At 35.7% G+C, this 24,459-nt stretch overlaps 1 protein-coding gene and 1 long non-coding RNA gene across 3 annotated transcripts in view; one reads left to right on the forward strand and one right to left on the reverse strand.

Moving 5' to 3' along the window:
• Positions 1-24,459, forward strand: part of LOC144972041 (uncharacterized) — a 509,884-nt gene that overhangs the window by 283,195 nt on the left and 202,230 nt on the right. The window lies entirely within an intron of this gene.
• The window catches only part of LOC144970853 (sodium- and chloride-dependent taurine transporter-like), an 82,952-nt gene that overhangs the window by 45,679 nt on the left and 12,814 nt on the right, over positions 1-24,459 (reverse strand). The window contains exons 1-2 of one of the 2 annotated variants that reach the window (XM_078910948.1): positions 23,433-23,775; positions 13,136-13,562 (exon numbers count right to left, since the gene is read on the reverse strand). In XM_078910948.1, coding sequence (XP_078767074.1) covers positions 13,136-13,364 — 229 coding nt within the window. In that variant the 5' untranslated portion in view covers positions 13,365-13,562; positions 23,433-23,775. Of the gene's footprint in view, positions 1-13,135; positions 13,563-23,432; positions 23,776-24,459 lie in introns of those variants that run through there. The other variant, XM_078910950.1, reaches the window with a different exon arrangement.

A 24,459-nucleotide genomic window follows, 5' to 3' on the forward strand; every position in this document is an offset into this window, starting at 1 on the left:
ACAGGCAGAAGATTTACAGAAAAAAAAAAAATCCCCTGTCAAAAATACAATCACAAACCAAAGAAGCAGGATAGGCTAGTAAAGAGAAGAAGAAACGACATCACTATCGGATCGTACGCCCATGAGAACATCATAGTTATATGATTCAAGGGTGATGCTCCCATCCAACCACCCGCATAGGCTTGTTTTAACAATGTTGTAATGGACTATATTTAGCGTTGGTTTGAGAGTCTTTCCATAACAACAATGAGCCCATAACAATTCCATAACAAAATCAGACCTGCAAATATGTAAACGTAGATCCAACACTTTTACACTGCATTACAAAGACATACGTCTTTGTTTTTTATTGTACAAGACAATCTTTTTCCGAAAAATTATAATTACTCCCAACTTGTCAAAATATTCAGACTACTTTTCAGTCTCAGGTTTAAAAATCCTTTAAGATGAGCTGGGGTCATTTAATCGATATAGTAAGACTTAAATAAATCTAACAGATCATATCATTGCTGAGTCGATATAGAGGGACGAGGAAGAAATCAATCAAGTCTAGCCAGATTCGAAACATACCCCTTTGTTGGCAAGTTAAAAGCTCTAACTATACATTCGCGATTGACTGGCGTCTTGTCCAAAAGGTAGCAAACGAGACCGAACTTAGGATCTATGGGCTTTATAACCCTGAAGGATTGGATTATTAGACTCATCTTTGTTTAAAATCGATGGACATCAATAATTCTCAAGCCACGCCCGTCATTGCAATATGCATACGACTTTGATTGATGTCTTTTACACACCGTTGTACACACTTGTTAGTATTAGTTTGTACGCGTACACTGCGTGCGTATAAGATGAATACTCCCCCCTCCCTTCTCCACACAATGCTTTCTTGTAAAAGAGGAGAGATTGTTTCTATCGAAAAATCGTGATGATAGATGGTGATAATAAGTGTATAACTAAGCAATGGGAAACATTATATATTTAATTTCTACACTTTCGGAAAAAAATTCCAACCAACCCACCCGCCATCATAATGAATAAATAGGTAAATAAATAAATAAATAAATGAATAAATAAATAAAGTTCAAGTTACTTTTAATGCTTTAATTATTAATCCAGTGATATATTACCGTTTTGGATAGTTCATCGATCTTCAGTCACGGACCTACTGTGTAATGCGGCTTTTAGAGAAAGCATATTTTTTATTGATACGTGACGGTGTAAAACACCAGAAAGACCACACCTCAGTTAATTGACACAACATCTGGTTAACTTGACATGATTGTCATTCTAAACAAATCGATGAAGATAAATTTCATGTGATTTGCTCATGCATGTTCTGAATTAAAACTGAAGGAAATCTTGTCCAACGAAAAATCCATTCAATTGATTTTTTGAGGGATATCTGCAATATCCTTATTTTAAGAAATCAATGGTAAGTATTCAATCGTGAGTGATCATGAGTAAATTAGTAGGATAGAATGGTGATCTTATTTCTGCGTGTGGTCTACAAGATTATATAACAGATTGATATGATTGCTTTTAATGAGATAGATTAAACATGAACATGATATAGCGTAGTTTCACGTAGTCTTGAACAAGTCACCTGTACACTTTGCGGTGCTGGACAGCGGCTGACGCTTGGATTATATTTCAGTATTTCCTTGAAATACTGCGAGTTGAATCGATTGACTTAAGCTACTCACAAAATACGAATAGAAATAGATTTAGTCCACAGGATGAGCACAGCAAATTATTTATTATATTAAACCCAGCTTGTTGCGTGCACATTTAAAGGAAAGGAAAGATGCGGTTTTATAATATCAAATCTAAGGGTAGGGGTTATTGTTTCTTTATTGAACCTGGCTTATCTGTGAAATGATAAACATTGTCGGTACGTACATACACACATACGCAGCAATTAAAGGAAAAGAAAGAAGCAATCTTGTTATCTATATAAATCTATGCGTAAGGATTTTTTTTCTCTATTGACAGTTTTTTTTTGTGTCATAATACACCATGGAATTACACGGGAGCGCGGCTATTGAATGAAAAAAAGGAGCAATTTAAAAATATTATAAATCTATGAAAATGGATTGTTACTTCTCTATTGAACGATATTTTTGGTGTTGTTGTAATTCATCTAAATAAGAACACAACCATCATGAAAAAGAAAATGACAATAAAATACGATTATGACATTCTTTTTTTTTTTGGTTGAATTCCGGACGTGTTCCCAATATCTGCACGAGCTTGCGAGTGCGCGTTGAGAACAAAGTACGAATTCCAAAACGCAAGAGTGTAAGACATCTTTTATTCTACCCCTCAACCGATTCCGATTTTGTATCTTTAAATAATTTTTTTTTAACATGAAACGTGCTCAAAAACACTACAAGAATAATTCCTTTTTATGAATCTTATTTTTACTGAATTTTAACGGTTGAAAATCGGACATCAAAAAGTATTGCAAACTTGATGTCATTACGCGTTACTTTATTATAAGGGGAGGGGTCAAATAAATTGCTTTTCAATTTCGATGCCAGTACTTTCCCTAACGTTGAATAGTCTCAGAGGAGGGTTTGTTATTTCCAATGTAAAGATAGAATAAAGTTGACGTAACTCGGGTCTTTGTAATTTTTTTTCTTTTTGCCATGCGCGTTAATGAGTAATTCTCACTAAACTGTATTAACCAGACTATAAACGTTCAAAGTTACACTTAGTTTTGTCCTTTCTTATTTACTCATTCTATATTTGCGTCTGATACAAAAGGTCTTCAGACAGATAAAAATGTCACCATGCCAGTTAAATACCACATTCTTCGATGGCCAAAAGACTGCAGATATAACAAACATTAATCATAACATGCTGTCGATGCAGGTTGTGAACGCAGGGAAAAGCCATTTGTGCCAAAGTAAATACGGAGGGGCCGATCAATATTCAGGCTTCCGCTCTTGGAAGCTTCCATCAAACGATCACGTAACGTTTTCTGTACTGGGGCTTGCTTAAGTTAGAGAAACGGCCAAACGTCTAATTTGTTTGGCAATGCTGTTAAGAATAATAGGGGGGGGGGGGGGGGTAGCCATAAACGACAAAGAATTAAACATAACAAAATGTAACAGAGACACAAAAGAAAGAAGCTACTGTTTTATGTTTTTGTTTTCTTTTTAAGGGTTTTACGGCGCTTGCATCACATTAAGGTCATATCAGCGCCGGTAAAAAGGAAGAAAATAGGATAGTAAAAAGTTTCAGAATTACAATTAAAGCACCCAAGAAAAGGTAAGACAAAGGGGAATTGGTTCAAATAGGAAACAGATGTAGATTCCAAGAGCATACCATCAAAGTACTTAGTTTGAGATCACCTAAATGTCTCATCCACACACAAGCACAGGTCCCCACTAAGAAGAATACACTCAAATGTTTACAAATCATACATAATACGTAAAAAAAAAAAAAACACATTATACAGTACATAACAGAGAGATGATTTACAAGGAAAAAATATCATCTCTCAAAACTAACTATATATTTGACTGTTTCCCTCTCAGCCAGGGTACCCAGCCAGGACCAGGACAAAACCAAGTAATCTCATTCCAAAACAAAGACAGAAAGTATGTTGGAAAACATATATAAGGGGATAGAAGACACATTATGTACCCCCTTGCCCACTATGGGAGGTCAGGAACCCCACCCAGGAGCTACTGTCGGATGTCATCATAAGAACAAGAAAGAAAATAAATGACATGAATATTTTACCTTGCTTTCTTCTCTTGAGGTTATTTCAAAGCCAGTAAAGGGAAGATGATAGGACAATGATTAGAGGACTGCAGATCTGCATGTAAAAACAATAATAATCCCGGGCGTAGTGAAACAAAAAAAAAAAGTGAACTCCACAACAGTCTTTTCGTCAGTGAATCGACATAAAACGGGTGTTCAAACAATAAGTGCAAGGTCCCGTTAATTTTGATATTTTATATTTATATGCTAAAAAATATGTAGATTTAACCAATCACTAGAGATATTTTAAACTTAACATCAGATTTTCAAGAGACTGCACCCTGTTAACCATAATTAATTGTGGTTAAATGGTGTTATGTCGGCCGTGGACCAGATGACGAACGAGGGTTTTAAAGTTTAAATGATGAGAAATGAGAAGTCTTAGTTTTTGTGACTTTAGCTCATTCAACCCTAACACCGACTATATCCGTAGTTTACCCGGGTTACTTTTACCCCATGCCTATTTATTACATTTTTCTGAGATAAATTATAGGCGTAGTATCAAAGCTAATGTTTTTAGATTTTACATGTTAATGGTAGTTAAATAAAACTATGTATGTACATGCTCATTTTAATACATTTTTTCCAATTTTTTATAAGTAGCAAAATCACTAGGATTGAGTGAGTTAAGAAACCATATTCATTTCTACAATAAAAAATATAAACCGAACCAAAATCTTATATTTTTGAGTATAATTTCATTTTTTAGTATTTAAATCACCCCTACATATTACCATCATGAGGCGACAGATTACAATTTTAGATACTTGACTTCAATTTTAAATGGTTTTGGTTATAATCGTCGGTTATAATCAAAGTCCTCTATCAGTAAATTCGTATCATATGTCTTAAAATTAGTTGACCTGACGCGGTCTGACGAGAATTTGGAGTTGACTCGAGGAAATTACTCTCAAGGTCTCCCGATTTTAAAAATAGTTATAAAAAATGCCCTATAACACAAAATTATATAACAATCACGCTTGTTTTATGGGTGTTTGGAGTCATGCACCAATTATTATTCTCCGAAATGTAACATAATTTTTATATTGACCCCAATGTTTATATTTATATTTGACCCAAATCACGAAACTGTAAATGACGTCATCCATAATTTCATGAAATCGTTCACGCACCAATAATTTTTCACCTAAATTTGTCCTCGCTGTGCCATTTCCCGATTTATTCCAAGCATAGCGTAAACTTTGAATGGAATGCTTCAAATGAAGTATTGTCTGGTATTCGCCGAAGAAGGGTTATAAAAACAATCAAACAGAAAATGACACTCTTTGGTAGATAGGCTACTTCAAACATCGAGAGTTCTAAACACGAATGAATAAAACTTTAGTTTATGTTCAGTATCTAAATGTCTATCTATCTTTATAAAATCACAAAACACTGTTTTGTGTGTTGGTACGTTATATGCGACTGGTGGCTGTTGATAGTATTTTACCTAACCACATAACATCCTTATGTCAAGTGGTAATTTTAATTTACAAAAAGTGACAAATTCTGTAAACAGTCAGTTTACATTCTAAAAGCAGATTATCCCCTTGTTCCTCCCACGCTTTTATGCCTTAATTTTTAGAGGTGCCCTTGGATGTAACATAAAAGCAATAACGGAAAATAGCCAATCATTTCTGTTTGAGAAATAAACAGGATGAAGAATAGATCCTAGAATCCTAACTTCTATGGAAATGGGCTGCCCGAATTTTCCCTCAATACATTATTAAAACAGGTAACTGCCTTACTCTGGAAAAACACGTATCTAAAGATTTTGCCAGAAAACTCGTCCTTCACATATCAATCGATTTAAATGACCCTCATCTTGGAATAAAACAAAAAACTCTCAAACCTGGGACTTTGCAAAGTCACAGATTTGAGAGGTTTTATTTTTTGCCAAGATGAGTCAAGTCCCAGGTTCGAGAGTTTTTGCCAAGATGGGGGTTATAAATCGATGGATATAATTTGAAAGACGAGTTTTCTGGCCAAATTCTTTAATACACAAGTTTTTCCAGAGTACGGCAGTTAACTGTTAATATCAAAAATTGCATCCTGAGCCTTTTGGCACTTGCTGCTGTTTTGAAAGACATGAGAACAAATGGAATTCATTCACCACACGTTACGAATAGCTGAGTCAATAGTGCCGTACTCCGAAAAACCCCCAAACACATTTTAAACATTTGGGCCAGAAATCTCGATTAAAATGATCTTCATCTATCTTGTCAGAAATTCTGAAATCTGATCTTTCCCAAATCAAAATGAAAAGAAATGACTTATTTTATTAACAAACAGCAGAGTTTCGAGTTTTGTGATAGGGCATGCAGCACAAGTCAATGAAATACCCAAATCAAACAACACGACTTGATAGTCATCGCAAGGGTCATTTGATACTCAAGAAAATTACCAGTTACCAGGGAGATAAAAAAAAAAGAGAGAGAGAAAGAAAGAAAGAAAGAAAGAAAGAAAGGACGAGAACGAGAGAGAGAGAGAGAGAGAGAGAGAGAGAGAGAGAGAGGAGAGAGAGAGAGAGAGAGAGAGAGAGAGAGGGGGGGGGGGGGGGGTAATTTAGAGGTGCCTTTGTAAAGGATTCTTGTAAAAGGAGCTGGGGGGTGGGGGTGGAAGTGGGGCGGGTGGGAAAGGGGGCAGTTTGGTATTGGTTTCTTAGTCTGGTGAACTTAAGCTCAGTGACCTCACCAATGGGGTCAATCGAATATTCTCACACGCAAACACGTACACACATGCGCTCACACACGCAGACATCTCATCAGGGTGAGGGCAGCTGGGAGTTTGCTGGTTTCCATAGCAACGTGTTCTTTGCAAAGTCTTTGTGACAACACGATTAACGAACATCGCATAGCGGTGCCAGGGCATTGAAACTGTGGATAGTGGTTCGATACAGTCTCGGTAAAATTACGTCCTACTTACAGCCCAATAAGTATCGAGCGATTTCTCCCTTTGTAAACACTAAGGGCTTTTTTTTTCTCTCTCTTCCTCTCTATATATCTATCCATCTATATATTCATATATCTATTAATATTCTCACCTTTTATTTCGCCTACAATATTGATATATATTGCTACTCTATAGAACGAATAATATCTATCTGTCCATCTATCTATCTATCTATCTATCTATCTATCTATCTATCTATCTATCTATCTATCTATCTATCTATCTATCTATCTATCTATCTATATGATAGATATATCTATCTATCTATAAATTATAAAAACAAAAACCATGAAATAATAGTGATAAACTTGAAATGTTTATCTCTCTATCTATTTATTTACCTAGTTCTCTATCTATCTTTCTATCTATCTATCTATCTATCTACCTATCTCTCTATCTCTATCTCTATCTCTATCTCTATCTCTCTCTCTATCTCTATCTCTCTATCTATCTATCTATCTATCTATCTATCTATCTATCTATCTATCTATCTATCTATCTATCTATCTATCTATCTATCTATCTATCTATCTATCTATCTATCTCTCTATCTCTCTATCTCTATCTATCTGTCTCTCTATCTATCCACCTACCTATCTACCCACCTACTTTTGTTCACTTTGAGATATTAGGGTAGGTTTGATTGTCAATAACATCAATGATAATAATAGGGCAGAGACGTTGGGACGTAAAAAAAAAATCCTCTCTTCCTGTTAAAAACTCCATGGAGCGTGTAACCAACTAGTCTTTCGGGGGGCTAACCATGAATATAGGTTATATATTGAATCATAAAGTAGCATGACTATTTTAGTACCAGGCCGTATATAGGCAGATTCTTTAGATTACGGGACGGAAAATAGCGAGGATCTCTATTGACGACCAGCATTTATTTATGTTAGAAATAAAATAAAATATCATCACCCTAAAACTAGATCAGCTTCACAAGCTATATTTCCAGCCCTTCGGGGGACTGATTTCACGCTTCCAAAGAGATTAGAACCAATATATTGACGTCACACTATTCTTCCATAGTGCTCCGCGCTCGGAGGTCACCACAGTGCCATAAACAATGAGGCAAAACCACGGAACACACTCGACACGCTCTAATAAACAATTGACACCTATCTAAAGCCAGAGTGAGATATCCAGTGTCACGTTAAATAACACCGGTTCTTTTTTTTTTTGTTGTTGTTGTTTGATTAATTGAAGAAGTTGGAATTGTTCGCGTAGGTGTTTAACGGAGATTATATGTTTCTTTTAAAAGTACTTCAGAGCCATGTGGTCCATGGAGCCGGAGCTTATCTCGGATTTTATAGCGTATAACGGACAGTAGCAATTGCTTGATACCCTTTCTGAATAGGATGCTGGGCTATTCCAAAAAAGGTTCTTCAGAGCCATTATGCCCATGGAGCAGCAGTTTATCCCTGTTTCTATAGCGTGAAACGGACAATAACCAATTGCTTGCTATCTTTTTGATAGGACGCTAGTATATCGCAAAGTACTTTCCGCCAGATCTAACAAACCCAAATACTCATTCACTGCTGGATAGACAGGAGGATCAGAAAAAAAAAAAATCTCGACTACCTCATTTGTCCCTTTGCGTCATATTTCTCCCTTTTACAAAAAAGCGCGACTGCATTGTAACGGCTTATAGCATCTGCTTGAAATTTCACCACAAAACGCCCCCCCCCCCCCCCCCCAAAAAAAAAAAAAATAAAACAAAACAAAAAACAACAACAAAAAAACAAAAACAAAACAAAACAAACAAACAAACAAACTTGAATATCTCGATAAAAAAAAACGATGCAAAGAACTAGATGTTTCTATCATTTCTAGTTTTTAACCTATTTCAATTATTAATCGGGTAGTAATAAAAAAAAATCCCATATTATATGTTTCCATTGATATTGATGACTATACTATGATAGTAATAATGTGTGTTGTGAATAAATTAAACATGGGTGTGTCTGTGAAACCCGCATACGTATGGGCGTGTAATGTGATGTGAGTAAACAACTCTTAACGTGTATCAACCACCGTCCAACTATCCAACCACAACACCGATAATATGTCTCATTAAATAAAATTATACATTCATTATGAACAAGAGATAGCTACGTAATATTTGATTTGGCAGCGATTAATGCGACTATCATCTAGGACTATTCGGGATTCGAAGCCTCTGAGGCTTTGATAAGGTAATAGTACATATTTTACATATATATATATATATATATATATATATATATATATATATATATATATATATATATATATATATATATATATAAAACAGCTATTAACCTACTGCATCCATGTGTGAAAGGGTGTTATCACATTAAGGTAAAGACAACGCTTGATTGACCCACACCTTCGTGCTCATCAAATAGTCTGCTGAAAGACTATCGTAAAATTGAGTGACTCTTTACTATTTTGAAAATTGTTTTCTTATTTGTAATTTCCAATTGTAAATAACATACCAAAAATGTTACCCAGGTATAGATTTGTGTGACACGGACCAAGAATCTTGTTTTTTTTTTCGTTTCTATTTTCTTTTTCTTCTTTCTTTCTTTCGTTTCGTTTTTGTTTTGTGTTGTTTTTTTTTTTACTGACCACACCGACCTTTAGACTATCAAAAGGTCTTAATCAGAAGTCTCTTTGAAGAACGGGTTATCTTAGCAAAAAATGAGAACAAAAAAAGTTGGTGCCAATAAAAAAAACCCCAAACCAACCCGAGTGATTTTACTACTGGACAATGATCATAATATGTTCATCCGGAGCACGTTTCATTTCCATGTATGTAGTTTAAGACTCATGGGTCCTTCTACACCAGGTAACTACCAACATGAATTGACTAATACATAATGCATGGCTACCTTTATCCCATGTGACAAGTTGGAATGATAGGTGATAGGACTGCCAAATCTATCTATGACGACATGATAAGGTCCATTCATAAAAATATTAACCTGCTATCTGGCTCTCTAGAATGACGCCGGGGAAGTTGACCTCGTTTGTGCTAAGCTCTATTAGTTATCTCCGTCAGTACCTGTATCCAAGTACCCATTACACAAGAGACGATGGTAGAAAATGCCTTAACCAAAAACACACCGATGGGACTGCAGACTTGTTATCATTGTCATCCATCTTCTCACTGACTGCGCTGAGCATCGCTTGACTTTGTTCCAAGTCGAGACATTGTACCGATTATTGGCCATCAAAGTCGTCCTTTGAGACGTAGACCACCTATCGATTTGCTTTGATGACAACATGGATGTGACTCGAGATGAAGGGACCAGCCGCGACCCGGAAGCAATCGAAGAATCATTGCGTTAGATTAGAAGGTCAACACTGGAAGTGAAGGAAAACGTCCTGATGAAAACATACTTAAGATATCGCAATTGTTCGATGATATTTTGCGAAGACCCATTTAGCTTTATCATAAAATAAGAATTTCAAATCATAATTGGCTGTTATAATCTCACGGTAAATAATCTTCGCCAAGATTTAGCAGTCAACATCCCTTGCGACGATTTTGTAGATAAGATCCTTTACGAGAATTTCGGGGACAAAAGCTCATTGAATTCAGACGTGATACCAGCCATATCTCTTCAGTTGTAGAGAAGGTGACCAACCAACGAGTTTTGAAGTTTGAGCAATAACAATATATCATTTTACAAGGGTCATACTAGCTATACAACATTGCGATATCTTGGTTAAACAGAACTGGAAACATGAGACTCCACTAACAGGAGAATCAAAAACAATCGGCTAAGATTATGGCAAGTCGAGAAAGCTGGATTGTGTACATACATGATATACCGAGCGGTATCACGAGAGAGAGTTAAAGCAAGAGCAAGATTCCGATGTGTTATATAATGGTGTAATACGTAGATTCCGTTACCTACCAGGTAGTTGTAAACAAAAGCGGGAATATGAAGAAGAAATATGATATGATATGAGAGAGAGAGAGAGAGAGAGAGAGAGAGAGAGAGAGAGAGAGAGAGAGAGAGAGAGAGAGAGAGAGAAAGAAAGAAAGAAAGAAAGGGCGAGGAACTGGAGAGAGAGAGAGAGAGAGAGAGAGAGAGAGAGAGAGAGAGAGAGAGAGAAGAAAATAAGGGGGTGTAAGTAGTAAAATGGGACCAGGGAGTGGGTACGAGTTGGAGAGGGGTGGGGGTGGGTGGGCAGGAAAGAGTATTGTTATACCTTTACGCAAAACAGGATTTCTTTCAACTCATAATTCCTCCCAGTAATACATATTGTTACCTGTGCAGACTTAACCAGAGATCAAGAGATTAGTAAAGGCGTCGCGGAGTCAGGCTACAAATTGGAAGTATCATTTACATACTATTACTGCTCCCTTGTTAACAAATAGCGAAATAACGTGACTCGCGCGAAACTGTCGGTATTGCGTCGGTCATTGGATGAAGAAAACCGAGTTTGAAATATAAATGACCAGAATCTAACTAAATGATCAAAATCTGACTAAAATTATCAAAATCTAAAAATGATCTTTTTTTTCCTTGAGCAAGATTATTAACCCCCAATTTGTTCACTTGGACAACATGGGTGATTCCTGTTGACATCAAACATCTTGTTTGATGAATTATCTATATTCCTTCGTGGAATGCCTAGGCGACGATGTCTTATGATGTGGCGGAAAGGCATTATAATTTTAATATAAAAATATTAAGCTTAAAATATGCTTTATAGTACGTACGAGTTTACCCAAACGTATTACCGTTTTGAGACGATTGGTCACTATACGATACGTGTCAGTGTTAAGAATAAAACAGAATTCTGCCAACACAAAGGATTATAGGAGGAACTAATCTTCAACAGCTCTGTTGTTTTCCAAAGGAATGTTCGTTGTTATGTAATATTTATTTCCGTTTGTTTTTAATGATTTTCGAGCCTTAGCCACACATTAAGGTCATGTCAGCGCCAGTAAAAAAGGAATACAAACAATGATCAGAAAGAGGTCGATTTCATTCATGCTATTCTTTTATTTATAAAAAACCAACCATGTTTGTCCGAGCACGTTTTAAGGTGTGTCACAAATTCTATGCTTTGATTGGTCAACAATCTAATGGTGAAATTAAATTGGTAAAAAAAAAACAACAAAAAACAAAAAAAAAACAAAACATTTAGACGATATCAAAGAATGAGAATCGAATTGCGAAAAGAAGCAAAGGAGGAAAAATAAAACACGATTTTTTTTTTCAAAAATAGATCCAAGACGCTGGTATTCCTATTCTTTTATTTCTATTTGCGACACCCAAAAGACCCGTCAAGGACAAAAACATGCAGGAAAAAACAAACAAACAAACAAACAAACCATATTCCTATTCTATATATTTGCGACGCCCAGAAGACCAATCAAAGACATAACACAGGCAGGAAAAAAAAAACAAACCAACAAAACAAACAAACAAAAAACCCGGGTAAAGAAGTCAATAACCTCAAACAAACAAAAATATTATCAGATGAATCTGGATATCTGAAAAGGTGATTCATTTCATGCGAGGCTCAATGGAAAATCCTCGAGCATTAATTCTATCTACCCCCCCCCCCCCACCCCCTTCCCCAACCAACTCTATATGACGCACACACACACACACACACACACACACACACACACACACACACACAGACACATACACACATGAATACATTCACAAAAGAGTATGCTCACATGCAAAATAAACGCACCACTCAAGCATGACGGGAGCATAGATACATTCAAATTCAAACACGCAATTAAATAATAATAAAATATTTCAAATCTATAAACAAGAAGAAAAAAAAAAGAGACGAGAGAACAAAAACAGAAAACAAAACACGAAAACAAATTATGACAAATCGTTATGTAAGAGACCAAACAAACAAAACAATAAAAGATAAAAAGAAACCAAAAGACATGTAAAGAAGTCTTAACCACTCATGCATCACTTGAAGATCAGTCAATAAACACATAAGGACTCATTCTAGATAAGCATTAAACAAACCAACAAGCATACAAAAGCTTGAGTATTTATATAGCGCAATATCCACTAAACGTGCTCAAAGCGCTTTACAAGGGGTCCTTCGCCAACGGCTACACTTAATAACTTAAGACAAGACATGGGGCATGTTAGCCGTTATTACAATTTTTTTTATCCGACATAGACAACACATTAACGGTCAGGTACTCATTTTACACCACAGTACGGTGGGAGAAAAAAGCCTTTTCCAAGGATTTCAAACAACACGCCATTCAGAGCGGGACTCGAACATAGGACCTTCCAATCCGACTGTCATACCACTAGACAACATAGCCGCACACATACACACAAACACAAAATGCAAACACATACACACTCGCTCACACATACACCAACACATGCATTCATGGCATAAATCGATGACTTACCGCCACCATTCTTGTAACACAGGAAGGGAAACCTCCAGACATTTCCGAGGCCAACAGAAAAGCCGATACAAGCCAGGAGGAAGTCGATCTTCTTGGACCACTGCTCTCTCTTGTGGAGCTTGTAAGATTTTGGTGACCCCAGAGTGCTTGAAGAGGTTCCGTCGGACGAGGGCGTGTCCGATGCTACTCTCCATCCGGGTTTCACAGAGCCAGTGACGTCATCCATCATTTTTCTTTCTTGTTTTTTTTTTTCAGAACTATTAAAACTTTACTGAAAACGGTGGAAGTTTTTAGTAAGGTTTCGATTTTCAGATCTGTAGACTTTATTTCTATCTGGAATACTTCGGAGCTTTGATAGGCTTGAATCGGGCTTTTATCAAGAACTTCTTTGGTTTATGGGAAGGTTCAAGCGGAAACTTAAGAGAATCTGTAATGAAAAAAAAGAAAGTTATTAAAATTTTGCATTATTGAAACTATAAGGTTCGTGGCGGAACGCTAATATGTGGTCAGACAGACAATTCAGATATTAATCAAATTTGAGCTTATATAGACGTCTAGTTTGATTTTCAAATTGACTGACTATTGTCGCTCCGCGAATTTTCTATGGAAAAACATATTTTGGGCATAATACACACTCGGGAAGTGGCATGGAACAAGATGGGAATGGGGTTTCGTTTGTTGACTTTGATGCTTTCGATGGAGATCGTTGCTAGATTCTGACGGACAAAGGATAAAACTTTAAACGTCCGCTAATCTCATTCCCTATTGGCATTTTTGGGAGAACTGATTGTATGGTTGAGGTCATGGGTACACCGGTGTCTTTTCTCTAACTTATCACACAGATCCAGATCTAGAATGATAAAACTTATGAAAAAAAAAAGTTTTACTTTATGAACCGCTGTTGTGAGAATATTTATCTTTGAAATTTGGAATAATCTATATTGAAAATTATTCGCCTAGTTAGTTGTCCAACTCTTGAATTAAACTTACATGGTTTGTGATTCTCAAGCCTTTTATAAGATAAAAGTCAACACAGGGCGAATAAAATCATTCTATATCCAACTCCAGAGGCTTTAGAGATATTATTTCTATTTCTGTCAATCATCTAATATATATTAATATAAAGTTTAACATTTAATTATATTAACACTAAACCATTCCTAATTAGAGGTTAGAGAAATAATCCAACATAATTTCAATAACATTGTCATGATTCTTTCACTTCTTATTTAATTAAGGTCAATCAAATCAAAGTAAAGGGAAGTAATTTATTTCATATTAGCCATAACAATTGTTATTAAAATAGTTTTTTAAAATTATTATTATTATCAATTATCCACTGTTAATGTGACAAGACTTTCATTCCCGTGCCTTGACATATCAGTTATCCACAATGTGACAAGAATTCCATTCCCTGCCTTGACATAATGCTTTTACTGTTTGGCCAGAAAACCTTTACTGCCATTAGCGATTAAAATAACACCCAACTTGTAAAAATAAAATTTTAATTCAGAGACTTTGAAGTTTTTGTTTGACTGATGTAGGGTCATTATAACCGTTGATATATATATATATATATATATAATATATATATATTATATATATATATATATATATATATATATATATATATATAAGGATTTTGTCAATGTTTCGCAGCACAGTTGGTGACATCTGCTTGTCAAAGCCATCTAAAAAGTTTTAGACTGTGAGAAGTTAGCTGTCTGGTTCACAATAAAGCCTAAGTCACAGCTGAATCATTTCTGTTTCTATTCTTAGGCTCAGAACACAATGTTAATGTTGAAAAATTCAATTGCAACTCTTCAATGAAAATAAAAAGTTTAGACTTGTTTCTCCTGGGCTAATCATAGTAACAACATATAATTATGGCCATTTCGAACGCAAATATGTGCACGATTTAATTAACATTGTTGGAATCGACACCATTTTGCGTTGGTTTGTTTACATTAAAACAATGAGCTCATAACAATGTGGGTTATCAGACCTGCAAAAACGTGCACACCAGCCACAGCGTATACATCAATCAATTGCCACGTCTGTTGTACATGTCGGTTTATGTATCTCCATTTCTCTCCCCAAGAAATCCATATCCCTCCCCCGCCCACCTGCCATCCACAAACCAGATTGAGATTTCTTACTGCCAAAGTCTGAAAGAAGCACATTTTAAAAATCTTGGCCTGAAAACTAGTCCTTAAAATATCGATCACTATAAATGACCCTCAACTTGTCAACAACTCTCAAATCTGGAACTTTACTGAAGTCCCAGGTTTGAGAGTTTTTGACGAGTTAATGGTCATTTTATTCGATCGAATATTTGCGAAGGGCAGTTTTTTGGGCAACATGTTTAAAATGCCATTGTCGAGTACGACAGCTTACATATGACACTCTTTGTCTTCTCGTGTTTCTACTCAATTCCAGTCTATATATTTTTCATGCCAGTGCAGGGTATAAAGTACCTAGACATTGAGAATGACAGTTAAATCCCTTGTTTTTATTCACAGGTTTATTCACAGAGTCTTACTTTAATAATATGTGTGGGTTTACTTGATAAACATAGAAAAGAAGCAGCGATGCAGCTTGAGCGATTGATATTGTTGGTTGTGATGGTGGTGATGATGGTCTTGATGTGATGGTGATTGTTGTTATGATGATGATGATGATGATGATGATGATGATGGTGATAAACATAATGATGGTGTTGTTGAGGATGACGAAGATGGAGATGATACAACGTTGCTATTGCTGTTGCCGTTGTTGATGTTGGTGATGGGATGGTGGTGATGACGACGACGACGACGATGATATTGATTATGACGATCTTGTTGTTGCTGTTGTTGATGACTACCACGACGACGACGACGATGGTGAGGATGATGATGAATGTGATGATGATGATGTTGATTCCATTATTAATGTTGAATTAGTTTAGAACGACTGCTGAAGGTTCAACTGCCGATTGTGGCTGTGGTAGTAATTTATGATGATTATGGAGGTACAGAGTGTGAATGGTATAAAACTAGACTTCAATGATTGATACGGAAAATAACAATCCACATTTCAACATTTAAATGAAAAGGTTTCCACGATAGTTCAATCATGTGACTTTACCAAAGCAAAGGTTGTGAGACATATTATGACTCACGAACTAATGAATGTTATATCGATCCTGCACTTAGACGATAGCGTAAACAATGGGACAATGTGTGAGATTGATTGATAACGGTAATGCCAGGCTTGTCGGGATCATCATCAAGTAATTATATCCCAATTATAAATGCCGACTGATACTTATGTTACATGGATAAGATGATGGCGGTGATCATATTGTTGTTGTTGGTGGTGGTGGTGGATATGATAGTGATGATGATGATGATGATGGTGTCGATGATGATGATGATGATGATAATGATCATAAAGATGATGATGATAACGACGACAACGACGACGACGCTGATGACGATGATGATGATGATGATGATAACGTGATGATGGATCTGCCCACAAAGGAACTAAAAATGCTGGGTATGGGTTTGTAGTAGAATACCCAGATCACACCTGTGATGAAATCCACAAATCCTGCGGAAGCTCATGCTCAAACTACGAGGCAGAGGCAGTTGCCTCACTGGGACACCTCTCCTCTGTTTTCCATCTAAACCCTCCAAAACTTTCTTCCCCCACTGTCATCTTAACAGACTCCAAATCAGTTCTCCAAGCTTTGGATTTAAATAAACTCTCCTCAACCTTCAATAGTTTAAGATCGCAACTAGATGAATTCCTTACAACACACAGAGTAGACTTATCTCTCCAATGGATGCCGGGACATTAAAATATACCAGGAAATGATAATGCATACAGAGCTGCTAATCTCAGTACAAGACTAAGAATTCCGTGTAATATTGGTTGCCAGAGAGGATAAGATATGGAGAAAAATAACGGTTTAGAAATACAAGTCGACAATCAAATCATTCTCAATTTACTTGGATAATTTTGGACATAACTAGTTCTCATTTAAGTGATGGATTTTAGAAGTTCATCAAAAAAAAAAAAAAAAAAAAAAGAACTGGAAAGTTTGAAAAATATGTAGTGAAAAAATAGATATAGACCAAACAACAGTTGTTAAACATATACACATGATGCCGCTGCTGATGGTCCTGCTGCTGCTGCTGCTGCTGCTAATGCTGCTGCTGTTGATGATGATGATGATGATGATGATGATTATCATGATGATTATGATGAAGATGACGCGACAAATTGACAATGATGATTATAATGATGATGGTGATGGTCATGATGATGATGACGATGTTGATGTGGACATGAAGCGATTGTGAAGTTGAAGAAGGGGATAATGGGATGCGACCAAGGTGCGCGTTATATCATGTAACGAAATACAACTCGACTTCATGCTACTAATAAATCAATGTAAAAGTTGTTGCTCGAAGCTCGAAGAAATAAATAACATTCGACTGTAGTGTTTCATTCATCCTGTTTTGTTGATAAAGGGGAAACCCGAAACGTCCATTTTATATGTTTTCGTATATTAAATTGAAGCTTACATTCAATTTCATATTGCTAGGTATTTAATAATAAATCAAACAATTCTGCAATATTGCAAAAACAAAAAACAAAAATAATCCCGAATAAATCCTTTGCTGTGTTTTGTGACACGTAATCACTAACGAGACAAATATTAATATAATATTATGCATTATCGATTTCTTTCACGCAGACGTTCCATTCGTCATTCTAGACGTCTGCCAGTCTAGAATTTCTAATGCCAGAGTTTTACAAAATATGATAGCATAATTTGTGACTCAATGTTTCAATGTGGTGATACAAAATAATAATAATAATAATAAAGTGTTCTTTTATAGCGCTAAATGCCGAACCCTCAAAGCGCTTGACAACATACTTGTCAACCCATAAACACACTCATACCGAGCCAAACAGACACACACAACAGTCGGACACACTAATTGTACAAGTTTTACAAAATGAAATTGACATTCAACAAAATGGAATAAAAAATAAAACGTATGATTTAATAAATAAGAAAATGCCTAGGATAAAAATTTCTGGAAAAGACGAGTCTTTAGATTTTTCTTTAAATTTTCCTAAAATCGAAGCAAACCTGATGCAGAAACTTATATTTCAAGTAAAATAAAATAAATTAGAACTTGAAATACTTTATGTCATGTGGGTCATATTGTTGATAGTGATAATAAAAATATTGGTATGCTTCGGGGTGGGGAGGGGGGTCACGACGGAGACGACGAAAGGGTCAGTAGCAAAATAGCTTTTTTTACGATCGAATTGTGAGTGACACCTCCAAACTCCAACACCCCCACCCCCTTCCCAACCCCACCCCATCCCCGGCCACTCATGATTCTTTCGGAAAATTCCGATTGCTGACGATGAGTCATCACATCACAAAATGGATGCCGAAAACATATCAGAAATGATTTTTCTCTATTCTTCTTTTCCATTAAAATTAAAATTTGTCCGACTTAAAAATATTCGTATATAAATATTCATAAATCGTCAATTTAGATGCTAAGTGGTTTGATCTGAAAGACTAATTTGCTTGTAATCTTTCATTGAAAACACACATTTAATGTGTGTTACAATAAATTGTCATTACACGGGGGCGTGAGAATTATTGATTTTGGCTTCTTTTTCAATGGTGTTTGTGTCGTGAGGAGAGTAGAATTTGGGTCATACAGGTGATTTGTGCAAACCATAATATAAAGGCAATGTTATACAACACCAGGACGACAATGTTATATTTAAAGGGGTCGGTCAACGTGAACTTATTTGCAGGTCTGATAACCAAAATTCTTATTGTCTCATTGTTGTAATCAATAATGAAATGACTCAAATCAACTAAAATTTTCTCCATTACACCAATGTTAAAACTCGCCCGTCAGACCTGCAAATATATTCACGTTAGGGAAGGGGGGGGGGTTGTTAAATCAGAAAATGGAAAATAAACCTTTGGTATAGATATAAACATATGAACAAGTGATATAACGTAGAAATACAGCCGGCATAGATTTCAAACAAGAGAACGCAATTGACATAAAAATATCATATATGCGTTTTTCAACTGAGCAAGGAGCGACTGGAACGAGGCGTACACGGAATCAGATACATTATCTTGTAAAGGGTAATAATACAAATAAAAGTAGTAGTAGTAGTAGTAGTAGTAGTAGTAGTAGTAGTAGTAGTAGTAGTAGTAGTAGTAGTAGTAGTAGTAGTAATAGTAATAATAGTAGTAGTAGTAGTAGTAGTAGTAGTAGTAGTAGTAGTAGTAGTAGTGGTAGTAGTAGCAGTAGTAGTAGTAGTAGTAGTATGTAGTAGTAGTAGTGGTTAGTAGTAGTAGTAGTGTAGTAGTAGTAGTAGTAGTAGTAGTAGTAGTATGTAGTAGTAGTAGTAGTATAGTAGTAGTAGTAGTAGTAGTTGTAGTAGCAGTAGTAGTAGTCTAGTAGTAGTAGTAGTCATAGTAGTAGTTAGTAGTAAGTAGTAGTAGAGTAGTAGTAGTAGTTTGTAGAGTAGTAGTAGTAGTAGTAGTAGTAGTAGTAGTAGTATAGTAGTAGTAGTAGTAGTAGTAGTAGTAGTAGTAGTATAGTAGTAGTAGTAGTAGTAGTAGTAGTAGTAGTAGTAGTAGTAGTAGTAGTAGTAGTAGTAGTAGTAGTAGTAGTAGTAGTAGTATTGTAGTAAAGTAGTAGTTAGAGCAGTACCAGCAGCATAGCAGCAGACAAACCCATATTATCAACGTTAACCCTTATCTCCAGATATTATCTTATTTTGACGGAAAGCCCCCGATTCTAAAATAAAATTCGCCTCAATCGAACAAGGAAGGGCGTGCCGACTGATAACCGATTGCCATTTCAATTCAATACGGTCTACCAGGAATATGTCGGTCACAGTTGCATTTTCCAAATTGTTAAAATTTGCTGTTTTGATGAGGAAGAAATTGAAGTCACTAAAGAAGGAACGAATTTGACGTCACTCAGCTCATTGTTATTGCTTTTTTAGCCAGCCATTTTTATTAGTTCCCGTTAAACAAGCTATATCGGCGTGCAAGGCAATCATTTTAACACACTTGTGTTGGGCATTTCTACTGGTTCGATTTTCAGTATGACGCCATACTAATTGGGTTCCTCTGCTAAATTTTTGAACCCAAATTCAAACGTTAGCCAAGACAAAAAAAAAAAACAAACAAAAAAAAAAAAAAAAAAAAAACAAAACAAAAGACCCAAAACCAAAAACAAAACAAAATACAACATAAACACACACGCGCGCGCGTGCGCACATATCACAAATAACTGCTTTCACACTGTTCCCGAAGCTCCTCCCCCACAACCCCCCCCCCCAAAAAAAAAAAAAAACCCCCCCAAAACAAAACAAAACAAAACAACACCCCCTTCAAAAAAACAACAACAAACAATCAAATAAAAAGGAAAAAAAAGTAAAACAACTGCATCACCCCCCCCCCTTAAAATACAAAAATAAATAAATAAATAAATAAATAAACAGATACATAAATAAATAAAACCTTCAGAACTTGAATATTTTGTTGTATCGAATATCATTATGATTCACACCAGATTTAAAGTATAAAGGTGTTTCTGGTCAACCGTTAAGATCTTGCTAGCTACTCATAAGTAGATTTTTGGAGTGCACGTGCATACGTTTCAAAACACAGTAAGTTGAAGCATTTAAGGTGATTGATTCCAGACACATCGTGAGTTAACTCACTCAGTCCTAGAGATTTTGCTACTTTTCAAAATTGGAAAAAGTGTGTTAAAAATGAGCATGTAAATAGTTTTATTCAACTACCATTAACATGTAAAAACTAAAAACATTAGCTTTGATATTACGCCTATAATTTGTCTCAGAAAAAAAGTAATAAATAGGCATGGGGTAAAAGTAACCCGGGTAAACTATGGATATAGACGGTGTTAGGGTTGAGTGAGTTAAACAAGGTTTGTGGGTTTAGATGGTTTCCATGGATACCGTACCTATTTGCCAAAGATTATAAAATAGGCAATCTTACAATCTTTGAAAAAACAATTTAAAAATTTTAAAAACTTCATAGGCTTATCCCACACACATCAAATGCAACACATGCACACACATACACGCGCAGGTCGCAGGTTTGCTATTATCTTACTACAGCCATTTTAATGATGTTTGACCCATAGAGTCGGAGCTTATCCCGGTTTCCATAGCGTGAAATGGTTAAAACCAATTGCTTGCTACCTTTGGATAGGACGCTAGTACTTTCCACCAGATCTAGCAGACTAGCTACCCAATTACTGCTGGGTGGACAGGGCTCATAAAAAGTCATGCTTCGGTATTTATTTTGATTGATGCTATTCATTTAAAGTCACAACATAATACCCCCAACATCTACCCACCAGGAGAATCGTACAAACACTTAAAACCATGTGTATAGTAGAACGAAGTTGACGTCACTCATGTCTTTGTTATTGTTTTTTTGCCATTTATGTTAATGAGTAATTCTCACTAAACTGTATAAACCAGGCTATAAACATAGTTTTGTGTGTTGGTCCGTTATACTTCCGGATATTAATGTTGTGTGTCTCCTTTGCCAAGCACAAACACACACACACACACACACACACACACACACACTCTCTCTCTCTCTCTCTCTCTCTCTCTCTCTCTCTCTCTCTCTCTCTCTCTCTCTCTCTCTCTCTCTCTCTCTTATACAGGAAGAAGGTTTTGCGTTTTCTTTCTTTTTTTTTCCCCTTCTAAATCCATTTGGCTGTTTTTGCAGACTCATTGAAAGCGACAATAAAGGGAAAAAACATAACCAAACAAATAATTAATAATAAATGACAAAAAGGAATTAAGTAAAGCGAGTGGAAAATTTATAGTTTTAATTCAGACAACCAAGCGTTCATTCATGCTGTATCGCAACGAAACGAATGTGACGATTTTCCAGTGTTGGTCAGGAAAGGGTTAAACAAATAGCGTCGCGTTCCAGTTAGAAACAACGATGTTTACTTGAAAGATAACGTTAACGGTAATGATAAGCCTGTTTAGAGTGTGTTAATGGGATCTATAATTAAACACTTCACTTAAATAGACGTTGAATTGTTATTTATGTCAAGAAGAAAAAAAAAATCAATAATAACATGCTGGAAGTAGGGCAACCTACCGGAAAATATCGAACACGTAAAGGTGAAGGTCGGTCGTCAAAGACTCCAGTAACGCACCGTTACCCTCCGCAAAATTGAGACTTACCAAACGAATAATCAATTCAAATAGATACAATTTTTTGTGAAGAGAATGGATGCATTAACCTTTGTGAGACTGACCTTTTTTTCTTGATAATATCTCTTTATTATAGATGGAACGAAATTATCGTCACTCATCTCTTTGATATTGTTTTTACACATTTTAACGATCAGTTCTCACTAAATCATAATACTGAATCCATTCAGACTATAAACGTTTAATGTTACACATAGTTTTGTGTTTTGTTTCGTTATATCCAACTGGGATGTGTTGTATTTTTTTATCTAAAAGCATTCATTTTTTCTCATAACAACACACCTGCTTTATCATTAAAAAAACAATATAACCAGTAACAGCCGTGTGACACGTGCTCCGTGAGTGAGTGGAATACGTATCGTCTAACAACTGCTGCTCTCTAGGAGAAAGCGTTAAAATTTGACAAAATGTAATTTAAGAGTTAACTCAAAATTACTTTATGAAAAGGGTTAAAAAGGGTTTAAAAGATATGTTCAAGACCGACATCAACATCAATAAGTTTTATAGTCATCAAGATCCTGCCCACAATTTTCCATTAATTTCCTCAAAGTGCCGGCTGGGCAGAGGAGAATCACATATATCTATATTGAAAGTATGTATTTGAAAAATAACATCAAAATTCTGTGTGTAAGTTATGAAGGCTATAAAAATAATAATAATAATAATAATAATAATAATAATAATAATAATAATAATAATAATAATATATAATAATGAATGATGATGATGATGATGATGATGATGATGATGATGATGATGATGATGATGATAATGATAATATTAATAATAATAATTATTATTATTATATAAAATTATGATCACAATAAGACAATATTAGGAACTGATGATAACAATAATGATGATGATGCTGATTATGGCAGTGATTGTAAAACTGGTGATGATAACGATGTAAAGTTTATACTAATATACTTTAATTACAGAGTATTGATAATATTAATAAATCATTTACCTCAGTAGATCCAGTATAGAAAGATTTAAAATCCTCAGCAAATTGACGAGGTAGTAAATTGATCTATTCTGATAAGCAGATGATTAAATACGAATAATAAATAATGTTAAACACCGAGTACTTAATTTATATATTCTATCACACACAAAAATTTTAAATTATAATAAATTACAAAGCACAACTTGGTTATCATAGACAATTAAATACACGTATACTGAAAATAAGAGAAACAGCCATGTGCTCGCGGTGGAGGTCACGGTTGCATCTGATTTCGAATTAGGTAGTAGGAGCTCGCCGTTAACGGATGGAAAAGCTCGCTAGTCTGAGCTGGGATCGGAAAAGCACCGTGCCTGCGCCCCGAGCTCAAATTTATTATTATTACTCGCGCAGCAACCGTCAGCCGGTTTCGATAAATGAGTTCAGTTTGCAAAGAGAAGCAACGCGCCTTGCTGGCGACAAATTATAGGAGTAGGAGCGAGCTGCTGCTGGCTGGGGCAAGCCTCTCGCTTTTTCTTGGGTTTTGAACGGGAGAATCCGAGATATGAAGTTATTAATTTAAAAGCGCGTGACTTGCGAGGAGGTGATTTATTATTTAGAGTTCGTCTGATCAAAGAGGAAGATTAAAAACGGAGGGAGGGGGGGGGGTGGTTATATATAGATAAATAGACGGAGAAGGAGAGAGAGAGAGAGAGAGAGAGAGAGAGAGAGAGAGAGAGAGAGAGAGAGAGAGAGAGAGAGAGAGAGAGAGAGAGAGAATTTGAATAATGTTCACTATCACGCCAATGCGAGATACATGTGATATACAATACAATCACAAGTATGTCACAATATCGTGCGAATTGGAAGACAAAGACCTCCCCCCCCCATCCCCAAAAATGTGTGTAACCTTGAACGTTTATAGTCTGGTTAATACAGTTTAGTGAGAATTACTCATAAACGCGAATGGCAAAAAGCAGTAACAAAGACTTGAGTGACATTAAATTCATACTATCTGTAGACAGATAGAAAACCACGCCTCACAGTCCTC

Source organism: Berghia stephanieae, chromosome 4 (genome assembly GCF_034508935.2).
Source record: "Berghia stephanieae isolate SIO BIC M18660-M18661 chromosome 4, UCSD_Bste_1.3, whole genome shotgun sequence".
In the NCBI taxonomy this organism is placed as follows: domain Eukaryota; kingdom Metazoa; phylum Mollusca; class Gastropoda; order Nudibranchia; family Aeolidiidae; genus Berghia; species Berghia stephanieae.